We start from the raw sequence: 15641 nt of genomic DNA, 5'->3' as shown, positions 1-15641 counted from the left end.
ACTGCTGCACCCTTCCAGCAGCTGCATTTCCACCTGGAACCAACTCCAGCCCTTCATGGAGATTCCCTGTGCTGCAGCCAAAACCAAAATGACTTCTGAGCCCATCAAACACTTCCCTCCTCCTGCTGTGCTCACTGCTACCTCCAGCTGACCCCACAGCATTCCTGGAGCTCTTGTACCTGCTGTGAAACACCCGGATCTTCCCCCTGCCTCACGTTGGGTGTGCTCTGACCATTGGCCATGAAGTGTTCTCCTGGAGGGATTGCAGGGGATCTGGTGCAGATCCTTCCCTCTATCCAGGCTCGTTTCAATTATCCAGGGGCTGGCACCAGCTGGCTTCAACCACTGCCCTGGCAGCATCCTGCTCCACATTTTAAATTCCTGACTGTGGAGAAGCACAGGGAAGGAGAGATTACCCCACACCTGTGTGCTCTGCAGTGCTCCCCCAGCTCCACAGTGGCTGCTTGATCTTCCCTGCACTGGGACTGTCCCAGCCTGCCTGGCTTCTGTTCCTCTCCCCTGCTTTAACGCCTGGGGGAAGCCCAGAGCAGGCTGTGCTCACAGGGGTGCTGTGGGCAGCTCTGTGTCCCGGGGGAATGCCACACTCCCGGCCTGCAGGAGCAGGGGTGGTGGGAGGCAGCAGAGCCAGTGGAGCGTGGTGGGCAGCCCAGGAAAGGAGCAGAGAACCGTCCTTGCAGCTCAGCGTTCAGATTTAAGCACCTTCTTCCCCTCCAGAATTCGGGGGGGAAGGGCTCACCCACCCTCTCCGATGGAGAAGATCCTGCACCGAGCTCCAGTGCACTCTTGCCTTATAAAATCCCAGGTTTCTAGGATGCTGTTCCTTAGTGCCAGTACCTCCCCCATCAAATACAGGCAAGGACTGGAAGAATCCATGCCCATCCAGCCTTCAGACACGCTGAATTTCCTATCAACGCTCACAGGAGACTGGAGTGAAGCCTCCCTGGGCTGCAGGGACTGCACCCCCAGCCCAGCCCAGCCCCTGCTCAGGTTTGCTTTCAGCTCTGCACCTCCCTTCTCTTCCCTACCACACCTACTCCAGAGAGCTCCAGTTATTGGATCCACACCGATCCCTTGGCTCTGTGATCTCACCACACTTCAGGTTGTACTGAAAAATATTCCGGTACTTGCTTCCCATCAGTTGTTTTTTTCCACTCTTGCCCAGGAAGGGGCACCCGAGCGAGCTGCAGCCCGAGCCACACCAACCAGGGCTCAGCTTATCCAAATCCGGAAGCGGTGCCGATGCCTTTAAAATGGAGGCTACTTAGAGGAATTAGTGGGATTGAGTGCAGTTATCTTAACCTCGGGCGTCAGGCTCCGCTGATCCTCGCGGGCACCAGCCAAGTGGAACCATCCTTCAATCCAAGCAGTTTTACCAGCTTTTATTAGAAACACCAGCACATTTCAAGTTTCCTCTTTTTGATCACAAATATAGTATTTTTCCTCTTTTTAAGTACACAGCATGAGACACAGCATCAGGGCTTTCCATCTTTTTTTTTTTTCCTGTTTACTTTTTTTTTTTTTTACAGCAATTTCTTTTGGACAAGCTTTGGGTTAGTGTTCACTGACCTCACCCCAGCCCCAAATTTTGACATCTTGAATTGCTGAAGACAATTGCGTGGGCAGATGAATCCGATGGTGGTGAAAAAGGTACAATAGTTAAAAGTTTGCAAGAAAAGTTGAAGCAGAGACCCTCTCCAGTTAAAAAGGCGCCGCCGGGCGCTGTTTTCACAGTACGGGGATAAAAGTTGAGATAAATACTTGCTCTTCTCCCCCCCATCCTCCCCCGACAGCGCTCCAAGAAAAACATTAAGGCTGGAGGAAGCACTAACTGGATGTGAAAAGCCACGTGTGCCTGGTGCTCCCGCTGCCGGGCGGGATTCCCTGCTGGAATCGCTGCAAATCCCATGCCAGGCGCATGGAATGGAGGAGCCTCGCGGTCTGAGGGATGGCGGTTACTCGGCGTGGTTTGAGCTCACACCTACGCTGGGAAAGCTTCCCTGGACGTTTTAACTCCAAGAGAGCAATTCACTGAGGGGAGGAGGGGTGACTATCCCAGGGACATGAGGGCATGTGACAGGATATTAAAGGGAACATGTACATGATTTGTTATTTTTTATTCCACAGAAAACCCTCAAATCTAGACTCAGAGTTAACAGCAGAAAAATAGTGTTAAAGTCAATAGGTTCATATTTTACTGTAGACTAAATAAATTAGCCTAGAATTAACTCAATACTCTCTATTTTCCTTTCATTGGTGATCCTTCTCTAAATTAATGCAGTTTTTAAAAAGCAACGGCTATTAATAATTTATTCCAGTTAACCCTTATGGATGAACACCTGCAAAGAGTCGATGGCTGGGAACCATTCCCCTCTCCTCTCCCTCCCCGAAAAGGAAACAATCACTAAAGGTGTTGTAAAACAGACATTGCTACCTACAATATCCATGGATCGTGCCACTCCTACCGCTGCCTCTGGCTGCTCCGGGTCATGAGTGAATCGTCATAGCTATGTCTTACAAAGAACATGATCCAAAAAAAAAAATATATAAATAAATAAAAACCTTAAACATTCTTACATGGATTTTAAAGAACAGAATACATGTTAAAAACTTCAGTAATTTATATCAATTTTAAGCAATACTTTATATACAATGGAAAAAAGACATGCATAGTCCAAATACAATGTTGAAAACAGCATTTTCATAACAAAAAACCCAAACACTAAGTGTTAATACCATGTACATGGATTCAAGAAGGACCACCCTTTTTGTCTGTTGCACACAGTTTATTTAACAATATGATATTATAAGTAAGAAATGAGTTTTTTTTTTCTTTTTACCATTCTATACAGTGATTGAATCTTCTTGGATTTTCTTATTTATAGTAATTATAGCGCTTGCATGATTTACACTAGAATTGCTTTCCTCGTTTCAAGTTTCACACAGAAGAAAGAAAGAAAAGAATGCTTCTTCTCTATCCAGATCAGCACGGCCTAAGAGTGATCATCCCTATTTTCATCTAAGACCAGTTTTATCAGAGAAACAAAGCAACAATTTCTACATCTGCAAGACAAGGATTTTGGCGTTGGCCAATGTGTGCAAGAGTCAATTCCTATCTTCCCAGGGGTAATACTTCAAACGCCTGCAGAGTTCACTATAGAAAACAAAAATCTTCCCGCCATGTGTCAAAGTTACCGGGATACGCTATAATGTTGCATTATTTCAGGAAACAGTTTCTGAATATTATTTTTTTTTCTTCTTTTAAACGCAAATGTTTAAAGTCTTGAAAATACAAATAAAAAATATGAATATAATGAACTTGTTTTCCCCGTTAAAAAAAAGGTATGAGTCAACAGCAACAAAAAAAATAAAAACCAAAAAAACCCACAAAAGAGACCAGATATTTTAACCGCCTGGCTTTAACAAAAAAATATATTCTTTGTATTGTTTTTTTTTTCTTTTTATTTTTAAACAGCAATTAATTCTTCCATCTGTAGGAAGCAGCAGTTCCATCTAGGATTCAAAACAACCCAGATGTCTGAATTTTTCAGTACAAAATATCCAAGAACACGAAAGGAAAGAAGAAACAAAAGTGATGCTCCCATAATGCTACAAACCCTCCACAAATTTCTCTAATGTGTCCCCGGTGGTGTCACCAACCAGAGACAATTCGTTAGACAACGCGCTCCGGTTGGGGGTGTTTAGTTGGGGAAGCATTGCACTCTGTTCTGGGTTGCCCAAGTGTCCCTGATCCATGGAACTAGCCATAGTGACTGCGAGTCCTGGGTGGGGGGAACCAGTCTGGGGAGAGACGTGGTGCGGTGACGGTTGGGGCTGTATCCGGGGTGACGGGCTGGAATGTGGTGGCTGGGACTGGGGACGGGGAGACTGAACGGGTGCTGGGGACCGCACCTGGTTGCTGAGGGAGGTGGCGATCTGCTGGCCAGGGAGATGAGACGCCTGCGCTTGTCCTGAGAGCATGTGCTGCTGTGGGCTCATGGGGTTGGGCTGCCCGGGGGACCCTATCTGCTGCTTCATCTGCTGCTGCTGCAGGATGCGCTGCTGCAGGGCCTGCTGGATGTTGGGAGCGCCGTCCGCCCCCAGGCCGGGCTGGCCCATCTGGTTCAGCTGTCCCATCTGAGCCATCTGTCCCATGGAACTGCCCTGTATGGATAGGTGCTGCTGCATCCGCTGCTGCTGCATGGCTTGGGGGTAACCTCCCGGCCCTTGAGGCTGCTGGAACTGGTTGTGTGCTGCCATCCCTCCTGCCATGCCGGCCCCTCCCTGCTGCTGCTGCTGCTGCTGTTGCTGCTGCTGCAGTAGCTGCCGCCTCAGGATCTCTCGGTACTGCGGGCTCATGTTGGCCATGCTGGGGTTGTGGCCGGGGTTCATGATGCCGATCGCCTGTCCCTGGGGATTCATCGCTCCGATCCCTTGCTGCTGCGGCGGGACGCTGGGTCTCTGCACTCCTGCTTGCATGGCGTTCATGTTCTGCAGTCCCGCCTGCGCGTGCATGCCTGGCTGCTGCATCCCGGTCTGCGGCTGCTGCATCCCGGGCTGGGGCTGGATCCCTGCTTGCGGCTGCATCCCGGGCTGGTTCGCCACGTATTTGGCTGTTCTTTGCTTTATAAAAGCTGCCATAAGCTGAGGGTTGGATTTAAGGATATTAAGAACCTGCTGTTGCTGCTGCGGAGAACTCGGTGATTTCAAGGTCCTCAGCAAGTCCTGAAGTGCGTTCGGGGTGATGCTGCGCGGCGGCTGCTGCACGCCCGGCATCCTGGGCCCGGCCACGGCCTGCGGCGTCGCCATCGGCATCACCGGCCTGGCCATCCCCGGCTGCATCGGCTGCTGCTGCGGCATCGGCGGCGACTGCCACTGCCCGGGCTGCATGTTGGACATCACGGGGCCGCTCACGGGGTTGGGGCGCGGTACATTCATGTTGACTTGCGGCATCTGGTTCACTGAACCCACCGTGGGGTTCACGAGTCCCGGGCGGCCGGGAGGCAAACCATTGTTCATGTTGTTGACCCTGTAGAGCTGCTGCTGCTGCTGCGCAGCCTCTCTCTCGATCTGCCGAGCCGCTTCCACGGCGGCCGGCGGGGGCTGAGCCGGAGGCGGAGGCGCGGAAACCGGGTTTGCGGGTTTTCCTGTCGAGACAGTGGTGGGGGGCTGAGTTCTGGACACACTGGGAAAGCCGGCCGGTGACATACTTACGGGGGAGGGCTGGGGCTGGGGAGCAGGCTGCGGTGTCTGCGGTGTACTTGGCTGCTGTGTGGGGGTACCAGGCGTTGCTGAGGTAGGAGAAGGCAAACTTTGCTGAGGCACGTTTCGGGTGTTCATGGTCGCCATCCTTCTGCGCATGAGCTGAGCCTGCTGCAGGCGATGCTGGATCTGCTGCTGTCGGAGCTTGTGTTTGATATTGAGACAGAATGGCACGGGGCATTTGTTCTCTTGGCAGTGTTTGGCATGGTAGCAGCAAAGAGCGATGAGCTGTTTGCACACCGGACAGCCACCGTTGGTCTTGCGCTTGCAGCCCTTGGTGTGCTGGACAACCCGTTTCATCTTCTGGCAGGATGGCAGGGAGCAGTTTGCGTTGCGGCACTGGCAGGCGTGGACGAGGGACTGGATGCAGCGCTGGATGCTCAGCCGCCGCGACTCCTGGGGGCTCTTGGACTGCTGCTCTCCTTGGCTGTTGCTCTCATCATCCAGACCCAGGCCCCACTTAACCATCTTGTGGTCATGGCTCTTAGTGTTGTAGCAGTTGATGCAGAGGTCGTAGTCCTGCAAGAAAAGAACACCCAGAGCTCAGCTGCTGAGGGAGCACGAACCACGCTGACAGGAGAGCAGAGTGGTGCCAGGTGAGCAGCACCAGCCCCCTGTGCAGGAACACTTTGGGTGTCCGTGGGTACAACCACATAGAGCACGAGCAGGACAAAGCCACGCGCTCCAAACAGCTGCCACCTCCATTTACACCCGTTTCCATTTACGCCAGGCAGGGAAGCAGCTGTACAGGCAGTGGGAGCAGGGCTTTGGGGCAGGGAGGGCAGCAGCCCCAGCAAAGCCAGCCTGCAATCACAGCTCTTGACCACAGTGGGTAACAATGCAATCAGGGGCTGACATTTTATTACATGAAAATGTCTTGCAGGAATAATTTTTTTTTAATTTTTCCCTTTTGGTGACAGGAACTGTTTATTTTTCTGTGATACCTATTTGGGTACCAAAACCTCCAACTAGTCAGATAAACCTAAGGTCACTGCCTGAAAGGCGGGGTTATCTCTCCATTTAGCTATTCTTAGTGTAATTACTGACTAATAATTACTGCCCTGAAATACGTATTTTTTTAAATCCCTAAAACAACCCTCAAATGAAGTGCAAGTTTCATGCTAAGACAGACACTTACCTGAAAATCTCCTTATCCCCAGATTTTCACTGCCCTGTCTCTTTTTTGCTGCAGGAAGGGCACTCCCTTACACAGGGTTACCCAGAGGCAGCCTAAAGGTCATACCTCCTTCCACCACCTAATTCCCCCTGTGTGGGGGATCCATCTCCTGCAGCCTTGTCTCCAGAAGCCCTGCTCAATGCTTTCCTCCGAGGGATTAATTAAGACTCTTCCACCACAAACCTGGCAGTAACTTTTGGTGTAAAAACTAGGCTGCAGTTATTCAAATTTCTTTTGTTCAGCTACAACCAGAGGTCAGCACAAGCCCTCACAAAGCCACTGGTGCAGCCCCATGGATAACTGCTCCCTAACACAGCTAACACGGAAGTGATCCGTGCTGTAAAAGGGCTGGACCTTAAAAGCACCGAGCCAGGTTAGCAGCAATTATTTGGTCTGATGTGAAGGGCAGGGAGCCACTAGTGTTGGACCAAAGGGACAACAGTGGGGAGCTGTGGCAGCCTCCTCACCCAGCTCTGGGACACGTGCCCAGCTCTGCTCTGTACAGCACAAGCACCATGTGTAAAGCAGAAGGAACATGACCCTGCAGGAGGGTAAGTCAACTGCTCTCGTGGACATCCACCAAATGTGGATGAGTCAGTGCCCTGCAGACTCTGACCAGTCTGACACAGTGCCATCCCACCATCCAGTCCTAAAGTTTGAGCAGCCTGGTCTAGGGGGAGGTGTCCCTGCCCTTGGCAGGGGGTGGAAGGAGATGGTCTTTGAGGTCCCTTCCCACCCAAACCATGCTAAGATTCATGATTCTTTAAAACTTAGTTAAAAACTTGTCTATGCAGAGGAGCCACAGAGGAATAAATGATGTAGCAGAAGCCACTCCAGAGTTGTCCATGTTGAGAACCTAAAGTCACTTCTAGAAGACGAGGTACCCACCTCTCCTACCCACCTGATAATCACCTTCCCTTAAGGCTTAGCACCCTTTCATCAGGACAGGCTTAATTTGGAGGAACTTTTGGGCAATATGCAAAAAAACCCCCCTGAAGCTCAGCTGTAGGGCAGGAGTTCTGAGGTGCCCCCCACGTACCTCACAGACAGTGCAATGCCACCTTGTCTCCACGTGATGCTTGCACTCGTTGCACGTGTAGACGAAGCGATCCTGCCCCTGGGTGTGCAGCTCCACCAGCATGCACAGCGTGGACCACTTGGAGCGGCGCAGGGAGGAGAACTCCCAGTGCTTGTCCCTGGCCAGGGTGAGGAAGGCGTCTCGCCCGTCCATCAGATCACAGCTCAGCAGCGGGTCCGGGTCCACGATGGGATGCAGGGTGTTGATCACGGGCCCGGCGTGTAAGTGAATCACAAAAAAGACCTGCGGGTGAACGGGGAAAGGGGGAAAAGTCAGCGGGGTCAGGTAATCTTGCGGGAGGAGGCTCGTGCTCTCTGCAGCAATGGTGTGCTACAAACCTTATCTAATTAACTGAGTTGAAGCTAATCTCTTCCAGTCTGTTGTTATGCAACAGAAACATTTCTAACCCAACCACGAGCTTTACTCCTCCTGAGTTTTCAGTTCTGAGCATCACCGTGCCTGGGCTGACCGGCATGAACCCTTCTCTTTGCACTGCACATTTTGACAGTACCTCTTTATGCTTCTCCATGGTGGCATAGAGCTTCTGAGACAGGTCATTGGACACGTTGGGCATGCTGGGCTTCTTCTTGTTGGCTCTGCTGATGCTGCTCTTATTCTTGTTGGTTTTTTTGTTGTTCTTTTTCTTGGCATTCTTGCTGTCGCCCTGGCTCCCCTGCAATAAAGGCACGGGAAAGATGTTACACTTTACAGAGCTCTCTCCCATTCACTGAGCTCACACTGACACACTTCTGCTGTCAGGAATAGAACTTTGTTCCAATGCCTGCAAATCAGCCCTGCTGTGTTAAATATATCCTATCTTCCAGGAAAAATCAAAAGCCAAACTGGCAGGCAAACAAATCCAAACACTGATTAAAAACAGACTTTTAAAATACGTATATACATTAAATAATTCCCATCTTACCCTGATTTTTTTTCCCTCTCAAACACTGTACTTCAGCTTCCCCTGCTTGCTTTATAAGATCTTATAGACATCTGATGATAAAATCAGCTACAAATAAAATGGACTTCAAAACAACTCCAGGATTGCAGTATCTTGCTTTGCTGTGCATTTGGGATTTCACACACTTGATCGAGCTCTGATTTAAGGTTTGTTTGTATTTACTGAACAAATTTAGGGTGAGGACACAGAGAAGAACATGAAGGATTTGAACTGAAACCAACAAACCATGTTATTCTCCATCCTGCAGACTTCCAGCTGCACGTGCAACTCCAAAAAAATAACCTCCAAAACCTTCACTTGTGCCCAAGTTATAACACAGACCACAGTGGCCATACACTGAATACTGGATGTAAGTAAAGAGAGTAAAAAATAGCAGATGATGTTATTTAGATGACCTGGGAAAACAGAAATAACTTGTAGGAGTTCTCATGTCCTTGAAAAATCAAACCCCAAGCCCTCAGCAGGGAGCTCACTCAGTCAAACCCCCTCTCTAACTGCAAGAACATTGGTCATCATAAAATTAAAAATAAGCTACTGAAATACTCTGATATATATAAATACATATATATACACACACATATGCAAGAAAGTTCCATGAACAGCATGTACAAGCAAACACAGGGTTTATCCACAGGCATATTTATTCAGGGAAAACAAAAATATTCCAATTGCAGAAAGCAATTCTATTTATAGACTGCTGCCACCCTTCCATTCCATTAATTAGGGTTGGACAGGAATTCCCTGGCCACTCCTGGGTTCTCTGTAACTAATTTTATGGACTTTTTGGCCAAATCTGTTTGGAAATTAAAATGAGACTATTTTATGGGAAACCAGACAGGGCTCTAAGTGATCTGAAGGGATTCAGAAGTGAGCTATTGTATGTTCCCACCTTGACTTCCCCCTAATTTTCCACCACCCTGATGGAATTGGGGCCTGTCCTCCTTTGCCTGCACATCCTGGAGCATCAACAGAGACTTCAAAATTTAAACACCAAAAGGAAGGACGGATTGAAACTTATCTAACAGGACAAGTCTAAGTTTTCTTTCTACTCCACCTTCACCAAGTTTATATTTGGTCAACTGTACAAAGCATTCCAAACTGTTCTAAGAAGTTGTAAGATTGTGTTTGTACCACTTTATTTTGATATTCAGCCAGGTCACCCAGAGATATGTGAGCCTTGCCCCTTCAGAATGTTCCAAGAATTCTGAATATTTCCCACTTCTTTAGACTCTTAATCTGATACCTGCAGCACACGTTGACTTTTAAGAAGCTTTCTCTCCACATATACAAAGTTTAGGATGAAGAATTCAAGAAAAGACAGACAGATTCTGTGCCATTTCAATCCCAAGACCCATCTCGTGGTTCCACCCACAGAGATCCCCATTGCTGGGCAGTTTCCTCCATGAAGTGACCCACGTTCAGGTCTCTGCACTGGAGAAGTTCTCACACTTTTAAAACTACTCCTTTTCCTTTTCCATTCCTTGTTGTGTTCTTGGCTGACATCTCAGTGACCTGGATGCAGAGTTTGTCCCCTTGCTGCCCCAAAACAGCATCAGTGGCACCAAGTGGGAGCACAAGGATGTTCACAGTCAAGGCTGCATCGTCTCACTTTAGACCACAACTTGCACGAGCTCAGAATTAGTTCTTCTGGGCTTTTTAAACACCTTTTTCCCCCTCTTAGATGCAGAATAAATGCTTTCACTGGGAGGGCACCCTCTGATTTACTGGGAATTATACTGTTAGCAAAAGAGGGCTGCAGCTCAATCCCAAGCCTTGTCTTCCACTTCTTTTTATACTGCTCTGTTTGTTGAAATATTTCAATATTCGAAGTTACATTCAGAAGGAACAAAGTGAAAGCTGTTAACCTTTTGGTTCCATAAAAACACAGCAACAAACTGTATTAGCCTTGAAGGAGCTGCTAAAGTTTAACAGAAGGAACTTCCTGGCACAATGAAATCAATGGATGAAGGTCCATCCCTCCACATCAACCCCATGTGACACACCCTGTAAGCAAACAGTCATGGCATCCAAGCTGAAGGCAAGTTTTCCCCATGTAAAGCTTTTGGTTCCACCTCAGTCTTGTTAGACTTTTGATTTTCCTACAATATTTATTTTAAAAACATGTTGCTGCGAATCACAAGTCAAAGGGTCAGCATAAAAGTGCTGAGGCCATTTGGTTACAGACAAAATTGACAAAGAAACAAAAATGAATGATGAAATTCTGGCCAGGACCCTGAAAAACTTGGTTGTTTTGTTTTGTTTTTTATAGGCAGAGGGAGAATGGTGGTGAAGGAACAGCACCATCAGGATCAACGTTTCCCACCAACACAAAGCTTGCAATAAATATTTTTAAATATCAGCCCCTTGCTGTTGCAAAGGACAAGTACTTGTGCTTAAATAACAGCCACATTTCATTCAGCTTTGGAAAATCCAGCACCTTTCAAAATGCAAATACTGAAGGTGCTTTGCAAAGGTGTGAACCAGCTCAGCCAAATGACTGTGAGCAAATGCAGTGATGCAAAAGCAGCTTAACACATTTCTCTGAGAATGGAGATGCTGAACTGACACAGCTGACTTCTGAGTCTGTTAAAAAAAACCCAAACCAAGCCACCAGTGTATTTGTTAACCATGAAAAAACCCAGAAATGCAGTAAAGGGACCCCTGATTTCGTGGCTGATGTGAATGACCTTTTCTAGTTTACTGGATGTGAATTCTCTCATTTCTTAAAACATTGATTGTCAGCTTTGTGAGCCAGGAGCAAACACAGCACATAAAGTTAACCCACCTCTGTTGTTTCACTTGCTGCGGTGCTTTCTTCCTTCTTCCTCTCCTCCTCCTCCTGCTCCAACTCCTTAATGCTTTCTTCCAGCACATTGGGCCAGAAATCACCCTCAAAGTAAGGCAGCTCCTTGGCACTGGTCAGCCTGTCCTCAGTTGCTTGTTTGAAGATGTCCTGTTGAGCACATCACACAATTCCAGGAATAAATGAATGAAGATCACTCAGGGGAGAGGGGAGAACCAGAGACATGCCAGGTCTCCTTCTCTGGGTGCAGCTCCAAAACCAGCCTGGCAATCCTGATAACAGCCCACCCCCTGTTTTATCTTAGAGAGACACTGCTGAGCCTCTCCTGAACCCCCATCATGCCACCAGTTCATGTTCCTGACCTGATGGGAGACACCAAGAGACCCCTGGAAAACGTAACAAAGCCCTCCTTGGTTTCAAGACCACTTTTTTATTAGGAGGCACAGATTTTGCAGCTCTTTGCTACTCTAAATCCCATGGCAAGGCTTGTTAGAGGCTGTTCTACTCCACACATTTAGTAACTGTCACTTGCCATCAAAACATCGATTTTTTGCCGGCACTGTCACTGCCATGAAGGAATTCTTGTACATTTTAGCATGTAAGGAGTGGCAAATGCTCCCTTTGCCACCCTCAGCATATTTCCTTGGGTGCATGTGTGATGTTCTCTAATTAAGAAAATCATCCTTTCTATAAGGAGGGTTTTTTTTTTATTTCACACTAGTGGGGCCCCGAGTTCCACCTCCAGAACTACCAAAGCAAACAGTTTCTTAACAAGCTCCATATTTCCTTGCCTAAAAACTGCAGAGAAAGACAAGTACACAAAGGCAGGTTCTTGCAGATTTCTCTTTGTTCAGACACCAAACCTAAGGAATTTTCAGCCTGAAAGACAGAACCTCAAGAAAACCTAAGAAAATGAAGACACTGGCTGAGAATAAACCCCTTGTAGGACATCATCCCAGTTTGAAAAGCCCATAAAAATTAAATCAGGAATTAAACAGTAGCAAACCTTGTAGTCATGAATGATTCTCTCAGCAAATGCCTTGTCCAGCATCTTCTTATACCACTCTTGCAAACGTTTGGGTTTGGGTATTTTCTGGTCAGGGGGGTGGCAATGGAAGATATAATCATCTCCTTCACTGGGGGGACAGGCCCAGATGTGCCCTGTCACATACCTGGTGTGACACACAACAAACAAAATCTGTGACTACCATCACAAAATTAATTCCAACTGAAGTATAAATTCAGAGCTCTGGCTTAATTTTTTAAAATATTTTTCTATTTTGTAGCAAAGTTGCCAGGGCAATAACTTCTGTTTAGACAAGGGATAAGGTCTGGGATATAACAACAAAGCTGAAATATCAAGTGAACCTCTGACCCAGTCAATGATGTGCTGTCAGTTTAAAGAATCCTGACAACAAACCACCACTTTAATGACAGAAATCCCAATTTCTCTGTCCAGTGCAGAAGAGGTGGGTGTTCCACAGATCTTGGAGAGGACAGAGGGAAACAGAGACTACCCCAAAATAAAAAGCTACATGGCTCCCTGGATTAAAAAAAAACAAAACAACAAACAACCCACACTAAAAAACCCAGATTCCTTGCCTCACAAAGATCTGACTTACCCAAGTTTCTTCACGTATTCCAAATATCCAATGAGGATTTCATGATAAACTGCAGTTCGGAGGCAGCGGGGGCGGAAGAAGTGGATGCTGTCTAGGTAGGATATGTACACACGCCTGCAGCAACGAGAACACAGCCAGAGTCACGGGGGGCTGCTCTGGCTACTGAGAGCTGACTTCTACCCCACATGTGTACACAGAAAGAAAAATTAATGATGGTGATATTTTAATGCATATTCAATCATCTCAACTGTTTACAGTTCTCAAAAGCCAAAAACGGGCAGAATTTTTTTTCTTTTAGGCAGCAAGAGTCCACATTGAGAGGCAAAGTGAAAAGCAGAATGCAAAACATTGTGATGCTTTTTGTTGCCATGTCTTCCCCTTCAAAGTCACCTTTGAAGTGCCACAGAACTGAGCCACCTGGCCCAGCTCTCTGTGTTTGACAGTGGCTTTAGCAGTTTGCCCCTGTGCAGAGAGGGGAGGTACCTGGTGTTGGGAGGGGGGCAATCCGAGCCGTATTCCTGCACGTGCATCCCGAAGAAACACACGTCCACCCCGTCGATCTCCTCAAACGCAAACAGAGCTTTGGTTCGGTAAGGGAAGGATTCTGACATCTCACCAGAATCCACAAATCTGCAGGGAAGGGTGGGAGGGAAGGAGAAAAAAAAGAACAACAAAAAGCCAACTATTAAACCGGTGTCCTACCAGAATGAGGAAATTATTTTCAACCTTATTTTTAACCCATTAGGAACATTTACACAGAAGTTAAAGGGGGGTCAGATCAGAGCTGTAGTAAAACAGGGAGTCCCATCACTGTAAATTCATGGAAAGACTGTTTCCATATAGAACACAGGACTGAACAGGCCAGCATTGAGTACGTGAATATCCTCAGAGACCACAAGCCTTTAAATAGGTTGCAGAGCAGAAAACCTGATGCATTATGAGGAGGTGATGTCACATAAACACTCTCTTTATGAATTAAAGCCAAAATGTTCCGCAGAATAAACCTTTTAAGCTTTTCATTTATAATGAAGTAAATTAAAAATCCCTCCTGAAAGCCAAAGTGTTTATAAAAACACAACAAAACAGTAAGGAACAGTGAGGAACAGAATCTCAGCAACTGCTCCAAACTAAACTATGAATTCTGAAACACCGACCAAAACGGAGTCAGACTCTTAAGATTTAGCAACACAAAGTCACAGTATTATAACCAAACCCAGGATGCCCCCATTGCCCCCCAAACAGTCAAAATACATTTATCACCTCCTCTGCTTTTTTGTACCTTTCATGATCTTAGTCATGCCAGAGTTCCAAAGATGTGTAAAGGGATTAAGGTGCAAATTGTCAAAGTTTTGCAATATCTACACAAGGAGACTTCAAAATAAAATCAATTAAAAAAATTGCATTTATCAGAATTAACAGAACTAACCTGGATTTCATTCCTGGTTTGACTTCTACTGTCTTATCTGAACTTGCCACTACTCTGACAAAGACCTCTCCAGCCTCAGGATGATTCTGTCGCCGCAGAAATTTGTTCACTCTGTCTTCCAAATGGTTTCCTAAACGTGTTGTCTGCAGCCCTGGAAATGAAGTGGGAGAGAACATGACAATGGAAACTTAATTCTGGAGGAATCATTTAAGTTCAGGGTGTTACTGTGCTTTTTAAACTCTTTCAGCTCGTTTCTCTGGACGGAAGTAGGGGGTTTTTTCCCCTTTGTTTTACCTGCGTATGAAAATCTGATGGTTTTATTTATGCAGCCAAAAATGAAAAAAAGCAAACCCATCCATGCTTTCCCCCAAGCCTGAAGGTGTTCACACCCTGTTGTGGAAGCTCAAAACCACTACAGTGGGAAAATTACCCCATAAGTGAACCAACAAAGGCGGCTTTACGTAGCATTTTTCAATTTGCAGGCTTATTTTATGAACGCTGCAAATGTTTTCTCCTGCCAAACCCACTCTCTGGCTGCTTGACAGAGATTACATCACTTTATAGATCTGGCTCCATGCCACACCTTTTCAAGCAAAGCAAAGCAAATCACCAGAAATGAAAAGCCTTTTGACTTCAACGGAGATTTCATTGCTTTTGCTTTTCTTTTCAAGAGAGCTTTCAGACTGCAGTTACAGTAATCTGCACACCAAGGTTAAATAGTTCCTGCACAGGGAGAGAGGTCTTGGAAAGTTCAAGTCCACAGATTGTCCAGATCCCCTCTCTTGGTCTTTACATTCACAATTGGCTTTTGTGGTCTTACAGGATGTGATGGTTTTCAAATAAATCCACAACAAATTACAGAAATCACAATGAAGATTTTGGTTAAAATTAAGAAAACAGAAGGAGCCCACTGTTCTGACTTGAAGATTTATGACTACTTCTCTTATCCTGCTGTACTTATTTTACTAGCCAGTATTCCTATTTCATTTTATGGTCAATCTGCTATCTTTTCCAAAGGGATGGTGTAATCTACAGATGTTCATTTTACTAGAATACATTTAACTTTCTGCTCTCCATTGCTTCATTTTTCAGTTGTTATTTGGCTCCTGACACAAGGCTCTTGGTTCTTTCTCCTGACATCCAGAAAGCTGCAGTGGAATATCTACACTAAAATTCCTTAGGTTCCAATACTGGGGAAAACCCCCACATACACTCAAAGGATGATCTCATTTTCTAAGGGATTTATATATTTAAAATTATTATATAAAATCATAGAATTGTTTTGGCTGTAAAG

General features: G+C 46.4%; 1 protein-coding gene across 7 annotated transcripts in view; it reads right to left on the bottom strand.

Annotated features, from left to right (window-relative positions):
* Positions 1-1384: 1384 nt before the first annotated feature.
* Positions 1385-15641, bottom strand: part of CREBBP (CREB binding protein) — a 95327-nt gene continuing 81070 nt past the window's right edge. For 6 of the 7 annotated variants that reach the window (XM_017808794.1, XM_017808801.1, XM_017808795.1 and 3 more), the window contains 8 exons: positions 14348-14498; positions 13405-13551; positions 12922-13035; positions 12306-12471; positions 11282-11449; positions 8047-8208; positions 7497-7778; positions 1385-5799 (listed from right to left, as the gene is read on the bottom strand). In XM_017808794.1, the coding sequence (XP_017664283.1) occupies positions 3628-5799; positions 7497-7778; positions 8047-8208; positions 11282-11449; positions 12306-12471; positions 12922-13035; positions 13405-13551; positions 14348-14498 (3362 nt within the window). In that variant the 3' untranslated portion in view covers positions 1385-3627. The remainder of the gene's footprint in view (positions 5800-7496; positions 7779-8046; positions 8209-11281; positions 11450-12305; positions 12472-12921; positions 13036-13404; positions 13552-14347; positions 14499-15641) is intronic. The other variant, XM_017808797.1, reaches the window with a different exon arrangement.

Source organism: Lepidothrix coronata, unplaced genomic scaffold, assembly GCF_001604755.1.
Source record: "Lepidothrix coronata isolate B3197 unplaced genomic scaffold, Lepidothrix_coronata-1.0 Scaffold24, whole genome shotgun sequence".
Taxonomy (NCBI): Eukaryota; Metazoa; Chordata; class Aves; order Passeriformes; family Pipridae; genus Lepidothrix; species Lepidothrix coronata.
Note: the sequence above shows the minus strand (reverse complement) of the source record. Positions and strands in the feature narration are given on the sequence as shown.